Here is a 17,392-nt window from a genome sequence, read left to right as displayed (position 1 = left end):
TTGATGTATATAATTTGCTAACAAGTTGTAAAATTTCTATGGAAGAGAATGTACATTGTAACATCAAGGTAGTGAATGTACACAAAAATACCATAAAATAAGACCAAAAACATGAAAAATGCAAAAATGCGTAAAGATATAAATGAACAGAAACACATAAGACCAAAACTCAACAGATTAAAAGTGAAATGATCACGCAGAAATCTTACCCGTTTACCCGTTAGAAGACTTTGCTTGCAAGAACATGTTGTCGTCTTTCAATATAGCCAGCAAGAAACCAACCTGCTTTCCCTTTGCATTCCCCTTCAGCCCAACCATTACTAGAAACCTATCCACAACATTCCAACAAGTTCGCTATTAACTCAAACATTTGAACCATCATAGACACTATCCAGTAATAATCACAATGTATTTCACATAAATGGGGGAACTAATTACTAGTTCTGTTTTTTTCTTTTCTGTTTCTATTTGTTGTTCCCTTTCAAGTGCAAGTGTCGGACACACATAATGGAATAACCGAATAAGGAAAGAAAACTACAAAAAGTGGTATATCTTGTTATAATATTTTAATTTTAATACCAAATAATACAACCTCATGATGGAAAATCGTGTGTACTTTTACCAAAACAGATTAACGCAGCGGATAGTTAAAATAATAATCTTTTATTATTTTATGAACAAAATTTAACAAGATTAAATTTTCACTTATTTAATGAAACATGCACATGATTAACGATCCCAAAAATCCAGTTACACCATAATAATTGTCATGAATATAAATCATAAGATGAGTAAACGATATACCTTTCTTGAAGAAACTGATTGAAGGAGAGAAACCTTTCTTGAAGAACCTGATTGAAGGAGAGAAACCTACGATCAAAAATATGACCGTCTCTTTGGATAGTCCACACTACACTTCAAACAACGTCAATGGATGCTAGTCCAAACCCAAGTAATAATCAATCAACCTTTGATTAATATTATGAACCCAAAATATGTAATATGTGTTTTTCCTTTTAGTTCATCGAAAGCATTAGAATGATTCAAAAATTACTTCGTAATATGATACACATATATGAATATATAATATATCCCATTTGTTTGGTAGCATAAAGTAAATCAAAAGAAATCAAGATTCGTTTGTTTGATAGCAAAAAGCAAATCAAAAGAAATCAAGATCATTTTCAAATACAATGCTATATTTTAAAAAGTCGTATTTCTCAAATACTTTAGGGGTAGTTTATGAAACTTATAATTAATAATTTCAATCATGTCACTTTCATGTGAATAGTAAATTAATTAATTTCGTTTCATTTACTATTCACATGAATAGTAAATGAATTAATTTCGATTTACTATTTTGTTACTTGAGTAATATATATACATCATATATATATTTTATTTGACGTCTCGGTGTATATGTGTGTGACCCCGAAGGCTCAAATGAGGTTGGCCATATAGTTATATGTTGTACCTTGCACATTAATCCTTCAGACTCCCACTTGTGCATGGCACAACACCAAGTAACTATACAAACAATGATAAGCGTCTAGCAACACGTCATTGTCCCCAAATTCACGTGAGGATAGTTTCTCGAAACTGTTTATGGTAAGTGTTAAATGTCATTCGTCCTTTTGTTTCAGATACTTTAGTTAAACTTGAGATATGGATCATCGGTCATTCTCATTTGTTTAACAATTTTATTTCTCGATCTTAGAACTGAATTAGATCACCAAATTAATTAAGTATCATCTTAATTACATCTGGGTGCGGCCACACAAATATCTTATTCATTCATCGAGGAGCTCAAAAAGTATCTAACTCCAAACATTTTAGAGGAACAAATCATATATTGCATACACGTGTCTATCACGAGCTTTACATTATACCCAATAATGGCCTTTATAACAGCCTTATTCAGGACAGCGTTTAACCATATCAAAATACAATGCTACACTCATCAAGACGGGCGTGCATCTCAAGTCTAAGGACACAAAGACATAATCACTAAAAGATTCACTACTGACTACGATCCATGTAGTGACATCTCATGGTTGGGTCATTCCAATATTCATCATCAATGAATACATATGAATTTTGGTCTCAACAAGTTAACTATTCATCATCAATGAATATAACCAAAATTTCACATTAATCTTAATTCATGTTATTCCCATAACATGACCGATTATGGAGATTTTGAATAATCAACAATTATTCATGGATTAAACATGCTAATATAGAACACAGTGATATAAATGAAAACGACCATATCAAGTATGTCAGTTCATTAATATAAAACTGCTTAATGTTCCAAAAATATCCAAATATTAAATTACAAATGAAAAAGATCAGCAGCATAACGAAGTCCAATACTACTAGCATGATCATCATGCTTGTTGTGCATCATGGGCTTCGTGAACGGGTCAGCACATTATCATTTGTATGAACCTTTAAGAATACTAATATCATTCCTCTTAATGACTTAATGAATGTAGTCAAACTTTTGAAGAATGTGCCAGATACTTTTATGTACATGTGATTCTTTCAAAAGTATATTAACACTCAAACTATCACAGTACATATTATAGAAGGTTAAATGTTGTGTATTACTCTGAGTATAACAACAAACTTCCTTATCCAGACAGCTTTCTGAGCAGCTTCTCAATCAACAATGTATTCTGCTTTTGTTGTAGATTGTTCAATAGTGCTCTTCCTAGAGCTCTTCCAATCAACTGTCTTGCCCATTATGACAAAGAAACAACGTGACTGGATCGAGAATCATCTTGATCAGTTTGGAAACTAGAATCAGTATAAAAACTTAATACTTAACTCTTCTTCCAAACCACCGTAAACCAAGAACATATCATTAGTACTCTACAAATACTAAAGAATATTCTTAACAACAATCCAATATATTTCACCTGGATTATGTTGACAATGACTCGTCAAACTCAAAACTAATGAAACATCGAGTATAGTACATATCATGGCATACATAATGGATCATATAGCCGAAGCATATGTGATACATTTCATTTGTCTCATCTCATCTGCTGTGATAGGACTTTTGAGACTTTCTCACGGTTATGCCCTTTTTCATTGGCAAATCTCCATGCTTGGAGTTTTGCATGCTAAATCTCTGCAAGATAATGTATGTACTTTGATTCAAACGAATAAGCCAATTGGATCTATTGTATAGATCCTCATTCCAATAATATAAGTAGCTTCATCAAGATCCTTTATGGAAATACATTTTTCAAGCCAAGACTTGACATCTTGCAAGTTGGAATGTTATTTCTAATAAGTAATATGTCATCAACATATAAGATCAAGAAGACTACTCTGCTCCCACTAGCTCTAATGTAAACTCAGAGCTTATCTTGGTTTTGAGAATTGATTTTCTCATTAAACTTAAGATTCTAGCTCCTGGATGCTTGCTTTTATCCATAAATGGATTTTAGAAGTTTGCATACTTTATTAGGATGCTTAGGATTCATAAACCCTTCCGGCTGAACCATATATACGTCCTCGCTTAGGTCGCCATTTAGGAAAGCGGTTTTGACATCCATTAGCCATATTTTATTATCATGAAAAGTAACCATGGCAATAAGTATCCTAATTGTTTTAGGGCTCACAACTGGTGAAAAACTTTCATCATAACCTTTTGTCACCAATCGAGCTTTAAAAGTGTTTACATTACCGTCCATATCAGTCTTCCTTTGAAGACCCATTTTTACCTCATTGTCTTACAATTGGGTAGAAGATCAATCAAGTCTCATACTTGATTATCCTTCATGGACTGCATATCTGTATTCATAGAATCTAGTCATTTTCAGATTCAGGATCTGATATGGCCTCACACAGCTAGAGGGTTTATCAAAATCCCTTAGTTGAGGTTTATCTGAATTAATCAGATAATTAAACCTCATAAGCCGATGAGCTCTACTAGATCTATAAAGTGCAGGTGTAACACGTTCTGGATTACCAACAGTGTGCTCAGTTTCAACGTGTGGATTGCTAGTGCTTATTGAAGGTATGTTACTTTAAAGTACTTGAATTTCTTCAAGATCTACTTTACTCCCACTGACTTCTTGTAAGAGAAGATCTCTTTCTAGGAATTCAGTAGACCGAGCAGAAAACACGTTGTCTTCAGCTTGGTAGTAAAAGTAGTAACATATTGTTTCCTTTATGTATCATACAAAGTAACATTGGATAGTTCTGGGTACTAATTTGTTTGAAGTGTCATGCTTCACATACGCTTCACAACCCCAGACTTTGAGATAAGACAACTTGGGATTCTTCCCATGCCATAACTCATATGGTGTCTTTTCTACCTTCATAGTTGGAATCACATTGAGTATGCCTGCATCAGACTCTCATACATATCCCTAAAAGACGGTAGTAGAGAAATCAGACTCATCATAAATCAAACTATATCAAGTAAAGTTGATTCCTCTTACTCAGACACACCATCATGTTGTGGTGTGTAAGGTAGAGTGAACCATGAGACAATCCCACAATTCTTTAGGTGGTCCAAAAACTCTTGACTCATAAACTCACTTACTCCATCGGAGCGAAGTGCTTTAATGGTCTTTCCAAGCTGATTATCTACTTCATTTTGGAATACTTTTGAATGGTAAAATAGTTGTATGTTTATGTTTCAGCAAGTGAACATAATCATAGCTACTGTACTCATCAGTAAATGTAATGAAGTAAAATTAACTAAATCTATACATTGTTCTTAAAGGGCTACATACAACAGTATGTATTAGTCCTAAAAGATCTTTAGCTCTTTTACCTAAATCGGAGAAAGAAGCATTTGTCATCTTTTCACATAAACATGACTCGCATACATCAAATGACTCAGAGCCAATTGATTCCAAAAGTCCATTAGACTGGAGTTTTGAAATGAATTGTTTGTTTATATGACTCATATGACAATGTCATAGATAGGTCTTATTCAAGTCTTGCTTGAAGACTTTGGCGATGTAGGTATACACAGAATTCTCATTTAAAATTACACTATGCATATCAATTTCAAAAATACCATCACGTTGATAGGTATTAAGATAAATATATTATCCTTAGAAACTGAAATATCTAAGTGTGTAAATGCAAGTTCAAAACTAGCATCTTTCAAACTATGTCGCTCGCAGTATTGAGAGCATAATGCTATTGTTCCAACAAAACAATAAGACCAATTAGAGAAGTAAGTTCAGAGGTACCAATAGCTTTAACAAAAGCTTGATCCCCCTTGCCTACTTGTAAATCCAGTGTGCCTTTCTTTAGTCTATTACTTCTTCTCATTCCCTTCATATTGTTACAGGTGTGAAGGCCACAACCAGTTAACAAAGATATAGGAATCACTAGAAGAAGTATATAACTATTTATGGAATATACCTGATTTGCTAGTCTCACCAGCGTTGCCTTTTCTCAGCTCAGATTGGAAGATAGGACAACTTCCTTCTCCAATTGCCAACCTTTCCACAATAGAAACATTCGGCGTCTTTTGTTGGGCTTTCCTTCTTGGAAGGTGGAATATTTTTCCTAGCAAATGATTTGTCATTTTCCTTCCACAAAATATTCGGCTTATTCTTTTTCACCCTTCAATCATATTTCTTCCTGATCATCGAACAACATCCGATAGGAATTTTGCTGAGCAGCAGCAACTGCCACAACAGGAAGTATGAATAAGGGTTCTAAATTTTGTTCAACTTCCATGTATGCTTGAGAACAATTCTCAGGTTGCAGTGTCAGTCTAGGAAGTTTGAACATTGAGTTTATCCTTCTCCAACAAAGAAGGAAGTGTGTTTTGGTTTACGTTTTGATTATTTGACATCTACAATAGATATAAGATTCAATTTAGTATTTTCGATATTGAGCTTTAATAAATTAACTACCCAAGTTTTTTTATAATATTTTAAAAAAACAATTAATTTACGAAAGCCTAAGATCCACATAGAGGTTCCATAGCCACATCTGTTGATCAGCTAGCAGTTATGGAGTCTATTGGTAGGTAACGGGTACCAATTGCATTACAAGTGCAACTCTTAGATCTTTATGAGACCTTGAGATATGTGTAGTTCAACAAACCACTATTATCTACTAACATGTTTGTCTCATCCTTGCCTCGAACTCAGGTCTCACCGTGAATACGATTAAGTCATCCAATTTGAAAACAGTGGAAATTCACGCTAGTCTCACTAGATCGAAAAATCCACCTCGTGGCTATAATTCAGCCTAGTCTCACTAGATCAGAAAAATAACGAGGAGTGTTTGCAAGCTCATTGGATGGCATGACTTAAATTTAACGGGTATTTTGGAAAAAGTTTGTGTCAACGAATAATGCATGCACACAAGATTCGTTACACTATTAGTTAAAAAACATTTTAACCAATTGTATATGTCGATTATGTTTGTGATCTAATTTGTTATTTAATTTATAGGATATAAAAATAACAAATACACAAACGTGTATCGTTTTAAAACAGTTTTAAAAGATGTCGTCCATATATTTTATTTGAGTTTCAAAATCATTTAACATTAAACTCGTTAGAGTTTAACTTATTTTAAAATCATCAATTTTAATCTTTGAAACTCGTTTAGAGTTTTAGTTAATGTTTTCATCAAAAAACATATATATAATTTGAGTCTCAAAATTATTTAACTTTAAACTCGTTAGAGTTTAACCTTTTAAAATCATCAATTTTAATATTTGAAACTCGTTACCGGTTTTATTTAATGTTTTCATCAAAAACATTTAGCATATATTATAATCAACCATTAAATATAAATGCGTAAAATAAAACACAACCATGCATCACACACACATAGCCTAGCCCAAAAATCCTATGCTTGATCCCATGAGCCGACATGGGATCAAGAGGTCAAACTAAGGGTAATATCGTAGCTCCCACTTAATTCAAGAATCAAGTGAAAACTTGACAAACGCCATCGTTGTCAAATTGACCTGTTCGCCATCTTCTAAGTCAAACTTCGCGTTGCATCCTTATCTTCAATTTTCATCTTGTTACATTTATTTAAAATTGAAAAATATAACTAATCTAATACTTTTACAATTTAGAATAAACTTAAAAACAGTACTATGAAAATGAAAAATAAATACAATACAACTTTGGCTTCAAAATGGCCTTTCTAATAAAATAAATAATCAACATGATATAATATTGCCGTAATCAACAATCACAACAATCACATAGGTCGGGGCATTACGGGCTATGTATGCAATCACAATTTTAATAACTACATTATTAAAACCTATATATGGCTTGTCCATGGTTACAATGCATGTGTATAACCATGGAATATAACAATCAATAATTATAATAAATATTCAAGCCATAACAATTAAATCTACAATTTAAAATAGTGATATTCTTTCAATCATATTTGTGCGTCATGAGGTTATGTCTAAATCAACCGCGTTGACTTTAAAAACCAAAAAGGTTTCGACTTTTACCAATTCACCACAAAGCTAAATTTAAAGAAAATCACGCGACAATTAAGATGGTGTAAAAGCGGCTCTGATACCACTGATGGAAAATCGTGTGTACTTTTACCAAAACAGATTAACGCAGCGGATAGTTAAAATAATAATCTTTTATTATTTTATGAACAAAATTTAACAAGATTAAATTTTCACTTATTTAATGAAACATGCACATGATTAACGATCCCAAAAATCCAGTTACACCATAATAATTGTCATGAATATAAATCATAAGATGAGTAAACGATATACCTTTCTTGAAGAAACTGATTGAAGGAGAGAAACCTTTCTTGAAGAACCTGATTGAAGGAGAGAAACCTACGATCAAAAATATGACCGTCTCTTTGGATAGTCCACACTACACTTCAAACAACGTCAATGGATGCTAGTCCAAACCCAAGTAATAATCAATCAACCTTTGATTAATATTATGAACCCAAAATATGTAATATGTGTTTTTCCTTTTAGTTCATCGAAAGCATTAGAATGATTCAAAAATTACTTCGTAATATGATACACATATATGAATATATAATATATCCCATTTGTTTGGTAGCATAAAGTAAATCAAAAGAAATCAAGATTCGTTTGTTTGATAGCAAAAAGCAAATCAAAAGAAATCAAGATCATTTTCAAATACAATGCTATATTTTAAAAAGTCGTATTTCTCAAATACTTTAGGGGTAGTTTATGAAACTTATAATTAATAATTTCAATCATGTCACTTTCATGTGAATAGTAAATTAATTAATTTCGTTTCATTTACTATTCACATGAATAGTAAATGAATTAATTTCGATTTACTATTTTGTTACTTGAGTAATATATATACATCATATATATATTTTATTTGACGTCTCGGTGTATATGTGTGTGACCCCGAAGGCTCAAATGAGGTTGGCCATATAGTTATATGTTGTACCTTGCACATTAATCCTTCACCTCATTTCATGTATTAATGTCAATAAATGTATGCAAACCTTTCTAATGACAACATAATCACCAATTGATAAACTTAGTTCCACTTTAGACTCGCCATAATGTGAATACATCACCTGAAACACAATTGAACGTTTCCAGTAGAATTTGCATTAGGCTACGCAGCCATTAGAAAAAGTGGAGCACTTCTATTATGAATTATACCAAACCTATAAACATACCTCCCCTATAAAGTACTCAGCACCATCATCTGAACCATTCTGAATAGGAGATTTGGGCATGTTTTTAATGTCTTTGTAACACGGCGTTGCGTCAACTCGTTCGGATACCATCTAGATTCATCCAACGAGTAAACCACGTCAACAAAATACATTCCTTAAGGTTGAAAAGGAAAAAGATGCAGAGATGAAACATAATGGCACAAAGTGTACCTTCTCTTTAAGAAGATCAAGAATCTGAAAAACCTTCTGGTGGTAATCACGTTCTGATTTGATCTATTGATGCTAAACGAGTTTCAGGAAACATACTATAATATGTGAAATTGTATTGACCAATTTAGCAGAGAAATTACCATTGTTAATAATCTATCAAGTGTCATTTTTTGTTGTTGAGCTTCAACTGCAGCCATTGCTGATGTAGCTTGCTTTCCCAGTGTTAACATATCGGAATTTAAATTTTGCAATTTTGATTCTGCAGTTTCAAGTTTCATTAATTGGTCCGTATTTCCACTTTCGTCTCTCATTCTTTCTTGTATTTTAGATACTTCAACAGCCTAACAAGGTTAGAGGTTTAAATAAAACCCGTAAGGCATTTGCGGTTTGCCACTCAACGTATAAAACCTAGAAGTCACAATTTTGACCACTTATTTTTGAATGGGTCGGGTCAATTTCAGTGATGTTTTATCTCTAACAGGTAAAAAACTAACTAAAAGGGAAATGGTCAGTTTAAAAGTGAGCGTATTTGATGCATAAAATCTCCAATATTAAATTATTTATTAATTTAATAATTGAAATGGTATACTTTATATGAAGCTTAGCAAAATCAAGAACTCTTGTATCACACCAAGTTATTAGATTTGTAGTTACCTGTGACTCCGCCTGTTGGCGCATCCTGTCGTAAGATTGAGCGAGATGTCGAGCATCATCAAGTGGAGCTCCCATTACCATTGTTCTTAATGGCTCTGCAACCTGCAGGATTCAGTAATATGTTAAAAGGAATAAAGGTAGATGTAAAATCATTACACTAAGTAATTAACAAAACAAAATACAACAAAACGAAAATGAAACCCCAAAAAAACACCCAAAAACAGATCTTTAAGGGGTGAGACCTGTGTCCCAAAAGACTTTAGTAGAACTCCGAGTTCTTTTTCCAATTCAGCGAGGGCGTATGAAAATTTTAGTGCAGCTTTGGATAATGTGCATGAATTCTCGACGCCATATTTTCTACTGTCGTCTGACAATTTAATTCCTGTTGCAAAATGTATTTATTGTAAGGATATTAGGACCAAAACAACGTGATTCAACGAAATCACTCACCGATAGTAATTCTACAAGATTACTAACCCACTTAATGAACGAAAGATTATAAATGCAAGAAATGTAAATCGACACAAGAGATAACGTGGTTATATGCAATCGTTGTGATTGCTTTAGTCCACGGACCAACTAGAGAATGTATTTACTGAATATTTGTGGTGTGTTTACAATGAGTTACAAGAAGGTCTATTTATAGAATGGTTTAAGGAGTAAGCTAAAAACAATTCCTTGAAGCTTCATGTGAGTTTCCTGACAGCTTCATGGAGGCTACATGTGAGTTTCCTGACAGCTTCGTGGAAGCTACATGTGAATTTCCTCACAACATTGTGGAAGCTACATGTGAGTTTCCATGTGAGTTTCCTAACAACTTCGTAGAAGCTTCGTGTGAGTTTCCTGGAATCTTCCCTCTAATTGTTTAAAGTTCTCCATATCTCCAACAATCTCCCACTTGAAGACTTTGAACAAACCCAACCTTCGTCAACCCAAAATATCAACGATCTAACCAAGAACGTTAAACCACTATTATACCGCCAAACTCCATTTGGGACACGCACACTCAACACATACTTCGGATGAGCAGACTTTCGATACAAGGTCTTCAACACTACTTGTTAGAATTGAAACATTAACTCTCTAATTCTCTAGTTGGGGTCTTCTCTCATCAATTCATTAGAAGACCAATTGAGGTAATGCAAAACCTCAATTTCTCTGTCGTAACAACCTTAGTAAACATATCAGCAGGATTCTTCGTACCAAGGATTTTCTCCAATAATAAAGTACCATCATTTATATGTTGTTGAATAAAATGATACCTTATATTGATGTGTTTCGTACGACTATGAAACACCGGATTCTTCCCAAGATGAACCGCACTTTGATTATCACAATTCAAGACGTAATAGTCTTGTCTTTTACCCAACTCACCTAAGAAGTTTTTCAACCAAACAAACTCTTTAGAAGCTTCTGCAATAGCCATATATTCGGCTTCGGTGGTTGATAAAGCAACACTCTTTTGTAGTCGAGACATCCAACTAACCGCCGTCTTCCCTATTGTGAAAACATAACCCGTAGTGCTTTTCCCCGAATCGTCACATCCACCCAAATTAGCATCCGCATAACCTCTAAGTATGACATTGCTTTTAGAGAAGCACAATCCCATATTAGAAGTACCTTTCAAATAACGAAGTAACCATTTAACCGCTTCCCAATGCTCTTTCTCCGGATTAGACATATAACGACTTACAACTCCCACTGCGTGAGCAATATCGGGTCTTGTACAAACCATGACATACATAACACTACCCACGGCCGATGCATATGGAACCTTTTCCATCTCCATTTTGTCTTCTTCCGTTTTAGGTGATTGACTTTTCGATAGCTTTATCGTGCTACCCAAAGGCATAGAACGAGCCTTTGAATTTTCCATGTTAAACATCTCTACAACTTTCTCAATATATTTGGATTGAGACAAGTATAGAGTACCCTTCACACGATCACGCACAATACTCATGCCAAGTATTTGCTTAGCACCACCAAGATCTTTCATCTCGAATTCATGGGAAAGTAATCCCTTCAACTTGTTAATTTCTGACATGTTGGAACCTGCAAGTAACATGTCATCAACATACAACAATAAGATTATGTAAGAAGACTTGAATTTCTTCAAGTAGCAACAGTGATCCACTTCACATCTTAAGAAACCAATCTTCTTCATAAACTCGTCAAACTTCAAGTATCATTGCCGAGGTGCTTGCTTCAATCCATACAAACTTTTCTTTAGCTTACAAACCCACTTCTCTTTACCCTTTACCTCAAAGCCCTCGGGTTGCCTCATATAGATCTCTTCATCAAGGTTACCATGTAAGAATGCGGTCTTCACATCTAGTTGCTCTAGATGTAAGTCCTCAGATGCAACCATAGAAAGTACCAAACGAATAGTAGTCATCTTCACCACCGGTGAAAATATCTCTTGGTAGTCAATTCCTTTCTTTTGTTGAAAGCCTTTAACCACCAAACGAGCCTTGTACCTTTTCTTGCCATCCAACTCATTCTTGATTCGATACACCCATTTACTTTGCAACGCCCTTTTATCATGAGGTAACTTCACTAGTGACCAAGTTTTATTCTTCTCAAGTGACCCCATCTCTTCTTTCATGGCAAGCTCCCATTGTATGGATTCTTTTGTCTTTCTTGCCTCAAAGTAACTTTCGGGTTCACTATTCTCGGTATAGAGCAAGTAGTTTGCAGATGGAGAATACCTAGGATTAGGTTTGGGCACTCTAGTCGAGCGTCTTAGTATAGGAGCAACCGAAATGGTTGGACCGGTTTCATTTGTGTCCTCCTCATCACTAGAACTCGCACTATGTTCGGAATCATCACCGCTTTCCGAACCATCCCCATCATTAGCATTGTCTGACGCCTCACCGTTTGTTGGTATTTCATTGTTTCCCGTACTCCCACTAGAACCTGTAAGATCATCAATAGAAACATCGTCAAAAGTAACATGACCCGGTTTAGGACTCCCCGTTTCCGGTTTGCCATAGACCGAATCTTCATCAAAAGTAACATCGCGAGAACGAATTACTTTTCTAGCCTCGTTATCCCAACAACGATAGCCCATTTCATCCGACCCCTAGCCTACGAAAATACACTTCTTTGACTTAGCTTCAAGCTTGTCTCTATTTGCATCTTTGGTCTTCACATAAGCATTACACCCAAAGATCCTAAGGTGATTATAACTCACCTTCTTACCTTTCCATTCTTCCTCGGGAATTCGGAAACCCAACGGTGTTGAGGGTCCCCTGTTTATCAAATAAGCCGCCGTATTAACCGCATCTGCCCAAAACATCTTAGGCAAACCGGCATGTAGTCTCATACTCTTAGCCCTTTCATTTAACGTACGATTCATACGTTCGGCGACCCCATTGTGTTGCGGTGTTTCCGGTACTGTTTTCAACATTCTAATACCGAGCTTTGCACAATGGTCTTTAAACTCAAGACTACCATATTCCCCTCCATTATCCGACTTCAAGCACTTGACTTTCAAATTAGTCTCATTTTCTACCATAGCTTTCCACTTCACAAAAGTACTAAATACATCGGATTTAGCTTTAAGAAAATAAACCCATACCTTTCGAGTGGAGTCGTCAATGAAGGTGACATAATAGCGAGAACCTCCTTGTGATTCTACATTGGTTGGACCAAACACATCCGTATGAACGAGCTCCAATTTCTCCAACTTAGGTGCATTCCCTGATTTCCCAAAAGTCACCTTCTTTTGCTTCCCATATACACATGGTTCGCAAAATCCAAGTTCTACCTTTTTCAAATCCGGAATTCTCCCACTCGAAACAAGCATCTTCATACCCTTCTCACTCATATGCCCGAGTCTTCGGTGCCATAGAGTTGATTCGGACTCAACATTAACTGTAGCAACCACCGTGTCTTCATCAAACACTTCAACCATATAAAGAGTTCCCCTTTTATGTCCACGAGCCACTACACAACTACCCTTAACCACCTTCCATTGGCGGTTTTCAAAAGTAACCGCGTTACCTTCATCATCTAATTGACCAACCGAAATAAGTTTCCTTTTAATTTAGGAATGTACCTTACGTTTTTCAAGGTCCAATTAGAGCCAAGAGTAGTCTTCAATACAACATCTCCAATGTCCTCTATATTGAGTTGTTTGTCGTCCGCCAATCTCACCTTGCCTTGATATGAACGGAAATTCTTCATCATGCTTTTGACATGAGTAGCATGAAACGAAGCTCCCGAATCCAAAATCCAAGACTCCATAGAATTTTCAACACTACATAAAAGTGCATCATCACTTTCTTCCGCGGTCAAGTTCACACCTTTCGCCGGACCATTTTTACAATTCCTTTGAAAGTGCCCTTTTTGATTGCAACTCCAACAAACAGCTTCACTTCTATCTTTCGATGGATACCTCTTCTTAGACTTCTTTCTACCCTTCTTCTCACCGCGATCAAATTTCCTACCACGGTTGTCTGTACTTAACAAAGAACCGGATGTCGATTCTCCCAAGTTTCTCCTACGAGTATCTTCACCAAGAATCAAATCCCTTATTGCTTCAAACGCTAGCTTAGTAGTTCCCGTAGAGCTACTAACCGCGGTAACCGTACCCGACCAACTTTCCGGTAATGATGAAAGCAAGATTAGTGCTTTTAGTTCATCATCAAACTTAATTTCTACCGATTCAAGCCTTGAAACGATATTATTAAATTCATTGATATGATCTGTTGCACTCGTACCTTCCTTCATCTTTGTATTGAACAATTGACGCATGAGAAATACCTTATTAGAAGCGGTAGGTTTCTCATACATGTTAGAGAGTGCTTTCAAGCAAGCAAACGTCGTCTTCTCATTCACAACGTTGTATGCAACGTTCTTAGCAAGTGAAAGACGAATATCGCCCAAAGCTTGACGATCCAAAAGTTTCCAATCGGCATCATTCATGCTTTCAGGCTTGGTCTCTAACAAGGGTTGGTGTAGCTTCTTTTGATACAAGTAATCTTCAATTTGCATCTTCCAAAAGCCAAAGTCTCTCCCATCGAATCGGTCGATTCTAAACTTTCCATCTTCCGCCATCGTTCCCTTAACGAAACCTTGTGCTCTGATACAGTTGTAAGGATATTAGGACCCAAAACAACGCAAGTGATTCAACAAGATCACTCACCGATAGTAATTCTACAAGATTACTAACCCACTTAATGAACGAAAGATTATAAATGCAAGAAATGTAAATCGACACAAGAGATAATGTGGTTATATGCAATCGTTGTGATTGCTTTAGTCCACGGACCAACTAGAGAATGTATTTACTGAATATTTGTGGTGTGTTTACAATGAGTTACAAGAGGGTCTATTTATAGAATGGTTTAAGGAGTAAGCTAAAAACAATTCCTTGAAGCTTCATGTGAGTTTCCTGACAGCTTCATGGAGGCTACATGTGAGTTTCCTGACAGCTTCGTGGAAGCTACATGTGAATTTCCTCACAACTTTGTGGAAGCTACATGTGAGTTTCCTAACAACTTCGTGGAAGCTTCGTGTGAGTTTCCTAGAATCTTCCCTCTAATTGTTTAAAGTTCTCCATTATCTCCAACATTTAGCTAGTTTACAACATAATGTATGTTTATCTACTTGACTAAAACAAGAGCTGAAAAAAGGCAATATCTATTAGTTACCTATTTCAACTTGTTTGGAACCAGAAACTATATATCCTTCTACACCACGAACAATATCCCTTTGAAAATGCTGAGGGACACAAAGAAATATCTTAATTCTCAATACATATAAATATTTGAATGCTCGACACAGAGATTAGTAAGCTTTTATGTATTAAAGATTCCCCTTGGACAAATTTCAACAAGTTTGACCCACTTTGACACACTTCGATATATTTCCTGATAATATATTATTTTTTTCTAATCTTAAGTCTTAGACACGTTAGAGATTAAGCATAACCTGGATTGAGCCGTTTATCACTAGTACGCCACCTCTATTCTATTTCATATTTAGTTCAAATACAAGATTATTTATTTTAAAAAAAAAAACCTTCACAACACGTGTAGATTTGTACAGCCTCTCGAGTTTCTCATGAAGCAGCACATCTGTTTCTATATTAGAAACATCATCTGAACCTCCATAAGCACCATTAGCAAACTGATTGACCACCTGAAACCAAAATCAGTTTTTTATTGTTTCAACAAGTGGTCTTGGTTACATAAGCAATAACATGTGATTTTGGTTGTAACATTTACTGCACCATTTTAGTGACAGATGTTCTACATTGTTACATGACCATAAAGTCGTACAAGAGACTTAAGTTTGTAGATGAAAAAACTGAATAACTATCATATTGCACTTAACACGAAAAATTCAGAATCACTTATCTGTATGAAAAATAGGTTGACAGATGAGTTCCAGAAAGCAACCATATTTGGTTTTTCTTGAATGGTTACTAGGTTACAAACGTACTATGTGGGCGGTATGTCATATGAATCATAATTAAATTAGCAAATGCTAATTAAACGTATATGCATCAACAGATCATTAGCCGAGCGATGGTACCAAGGTGGCCCGCCGACTAAGAAATTGTGAGTGTAAGTCTCCAAAGAACCAGGGTATGAATTATTTGGCATTCGAAATAACAAAGTCACCTTTCAGCCAATAACACTAACCGTATGAATCAACAAACCCGTCCTTTTTCTTAATCTTTCTGACCAAATGTTTTTATTTATATTCATCTGTCTACAATATTTGTTGAAAAATGCCAAAAGAAACAGCTTAGATAGGGTCAAGTATTTTCCAAAACTATTATTAACACTCGCCCAAAATATAACAACGTGATTTGAGGGTGTTAATGTGTTATTAAAACCTTACTCCAAACACTCCAACGAACAATTTGAAACTTAATCAGTAGCAACCAAACTAGCCCTGGACATACTTTAGATTAGACCTTGCACTGAAATTTTGGTGTGAATACTCACTAATTTTGTGTTCCCCCTTTGCCATATGCTGCATACATTTGTGTAGAAAATGAATGCCTTTGAGTCTAAATCCCATGTAATTCCATCATAACAGAAACCTAATGTGGATGATATAACAAGAACATGCCTATTTGAATTTGGTCATATTTAAGTTTAATAAATTATACGGAGTATGTCATTCATATACTAGAGACCAGATTATATATTCCTAATTCCCTAAAATTATTATCAATTCAAAACAAAAGGAAAGATAGATTAAGTAACAACTTATAGGTTATATTTACTGTTTTTCCAGATCAATATTTGCTCTGATATACTAGATTAGTACAAAACCATGTTAATAACAAAATGGAAAACCATTTTAATCAATCCACCAAAACGTAAAATAAATCTACTTCAAGTCTCTATCTATAAAGATCAGTGCAAAATACAGATTTATATCAATATCAACAAACATAATAAAAGAATTCAACCTGTTGGTGTCGCTTCATTGTTTGTTTTCTGATTCAGACAACAAATTGAGTAACGGAGACAAATACTCCGTAGTAACCAAGATCAGTTAGTGGAAGGCACGTTGTCAGACGATTTTATTTCCAGTTTAAATTTTGTTTGTTAAAAATTGAGATTTTGAATCCGCCCCTGTTTTCAATCCCGCTGCATTCTCGAGTTTTTTTTTTTTTTTTTTTTTTTTTTTTTTTTAACAGAAAGGATTGTATACTTATATTATATTTTTTGTTAACAGCACTCTCCACCTATATAACTATATTTGGACGGATTATGAAGGACAGTAAAACACTCTCATCCCATTTCTTTTTCACTACTTTCTACTAAAAGATAAACTCCAAAATAAAGTACAACTAATAACTTAAAGAGTTGCTTGCATTATTATGGAA

The 17,392-nt window shown here is 34.8% G+C and overlaps 1 protein-coding gene across 1 annotated transcript; it reads right to left on the bottom strand.

Moving 5' to 3' along the window:
- Positions 1-3: 3 nt before the first annotated feature.
- LOC139842583 (SH3 domain-containing protein 2-like) lies at positions 4-16,575 on the bottom strand. Its single transcript, XM_071832703.1, has 11 exons — positions 16,457-16,575; positions 16,191-16,260; positions 15,565-15,684; positions 15,195-15,264; positions 9,780-9,919; positions 9,538-9,639; positions 9,024-9,224; positions 8,884-8,946; positions 8,674-8,784; positions 8,494-8,568; positions 4-328 (listed from the first exon to the last, which is right to left on the bottom strand). Exons 1-11 carry the CDS (start codon positions 16,573-16,575, stop codon positions 221-223), a joined length of 1,179 nt encoding a protein of 392 aa, XP_071688804.1. The 3' UTR covers positions 4-220.
- Between the last annotated feature and the right edge of the window lie 817 nt (positions 16,576-17,392).

This window comes from Rutidosis leptorrhynchoides, chromosome 4, assembly GCF_046630445.1.
Source record: "Rutidosis leptorrhynchoides isolate AG116_Rl617_1_P2 chromosome 4, CSIRO_AGI_Rlap_v1, whole genome shotgun sequence".
Classification (NCBI taxonomy): Eukaryota; Viridiplantae; Streptophyta; class Magnoliopsida; order Asterales; family Asteraceae; genus Rutidosis; species Rutidosis leptorrhynchoides.
Note: the sequence above shows the minus strand (reverse complement) of the source record. Positions and strands in the feature narration are given on the sequence as shown.

Coding starts and splice junctions, on each gene's coding strand:
- LOC139842583 (XM_071832703.1), bottom strand. CDS start 16,575: ATGGGATTTAGACTCAAAGGCATTCATTTTCTACACAAATGTATGCAG. Junction 8,947..9,023: donor TTGATAGATTATTAACAATG/GTAATTTCTCTG, acceptor TAGCATCAATAG/ATCAAATCAGAACGTGATTA. Junction 8,569..8,673: donor CTGAGTACTTTATAGGGGAG/GTATGTTTATAG, acceptor ATTGTGTTTCAG/GTGATGTATTCACATTATGG.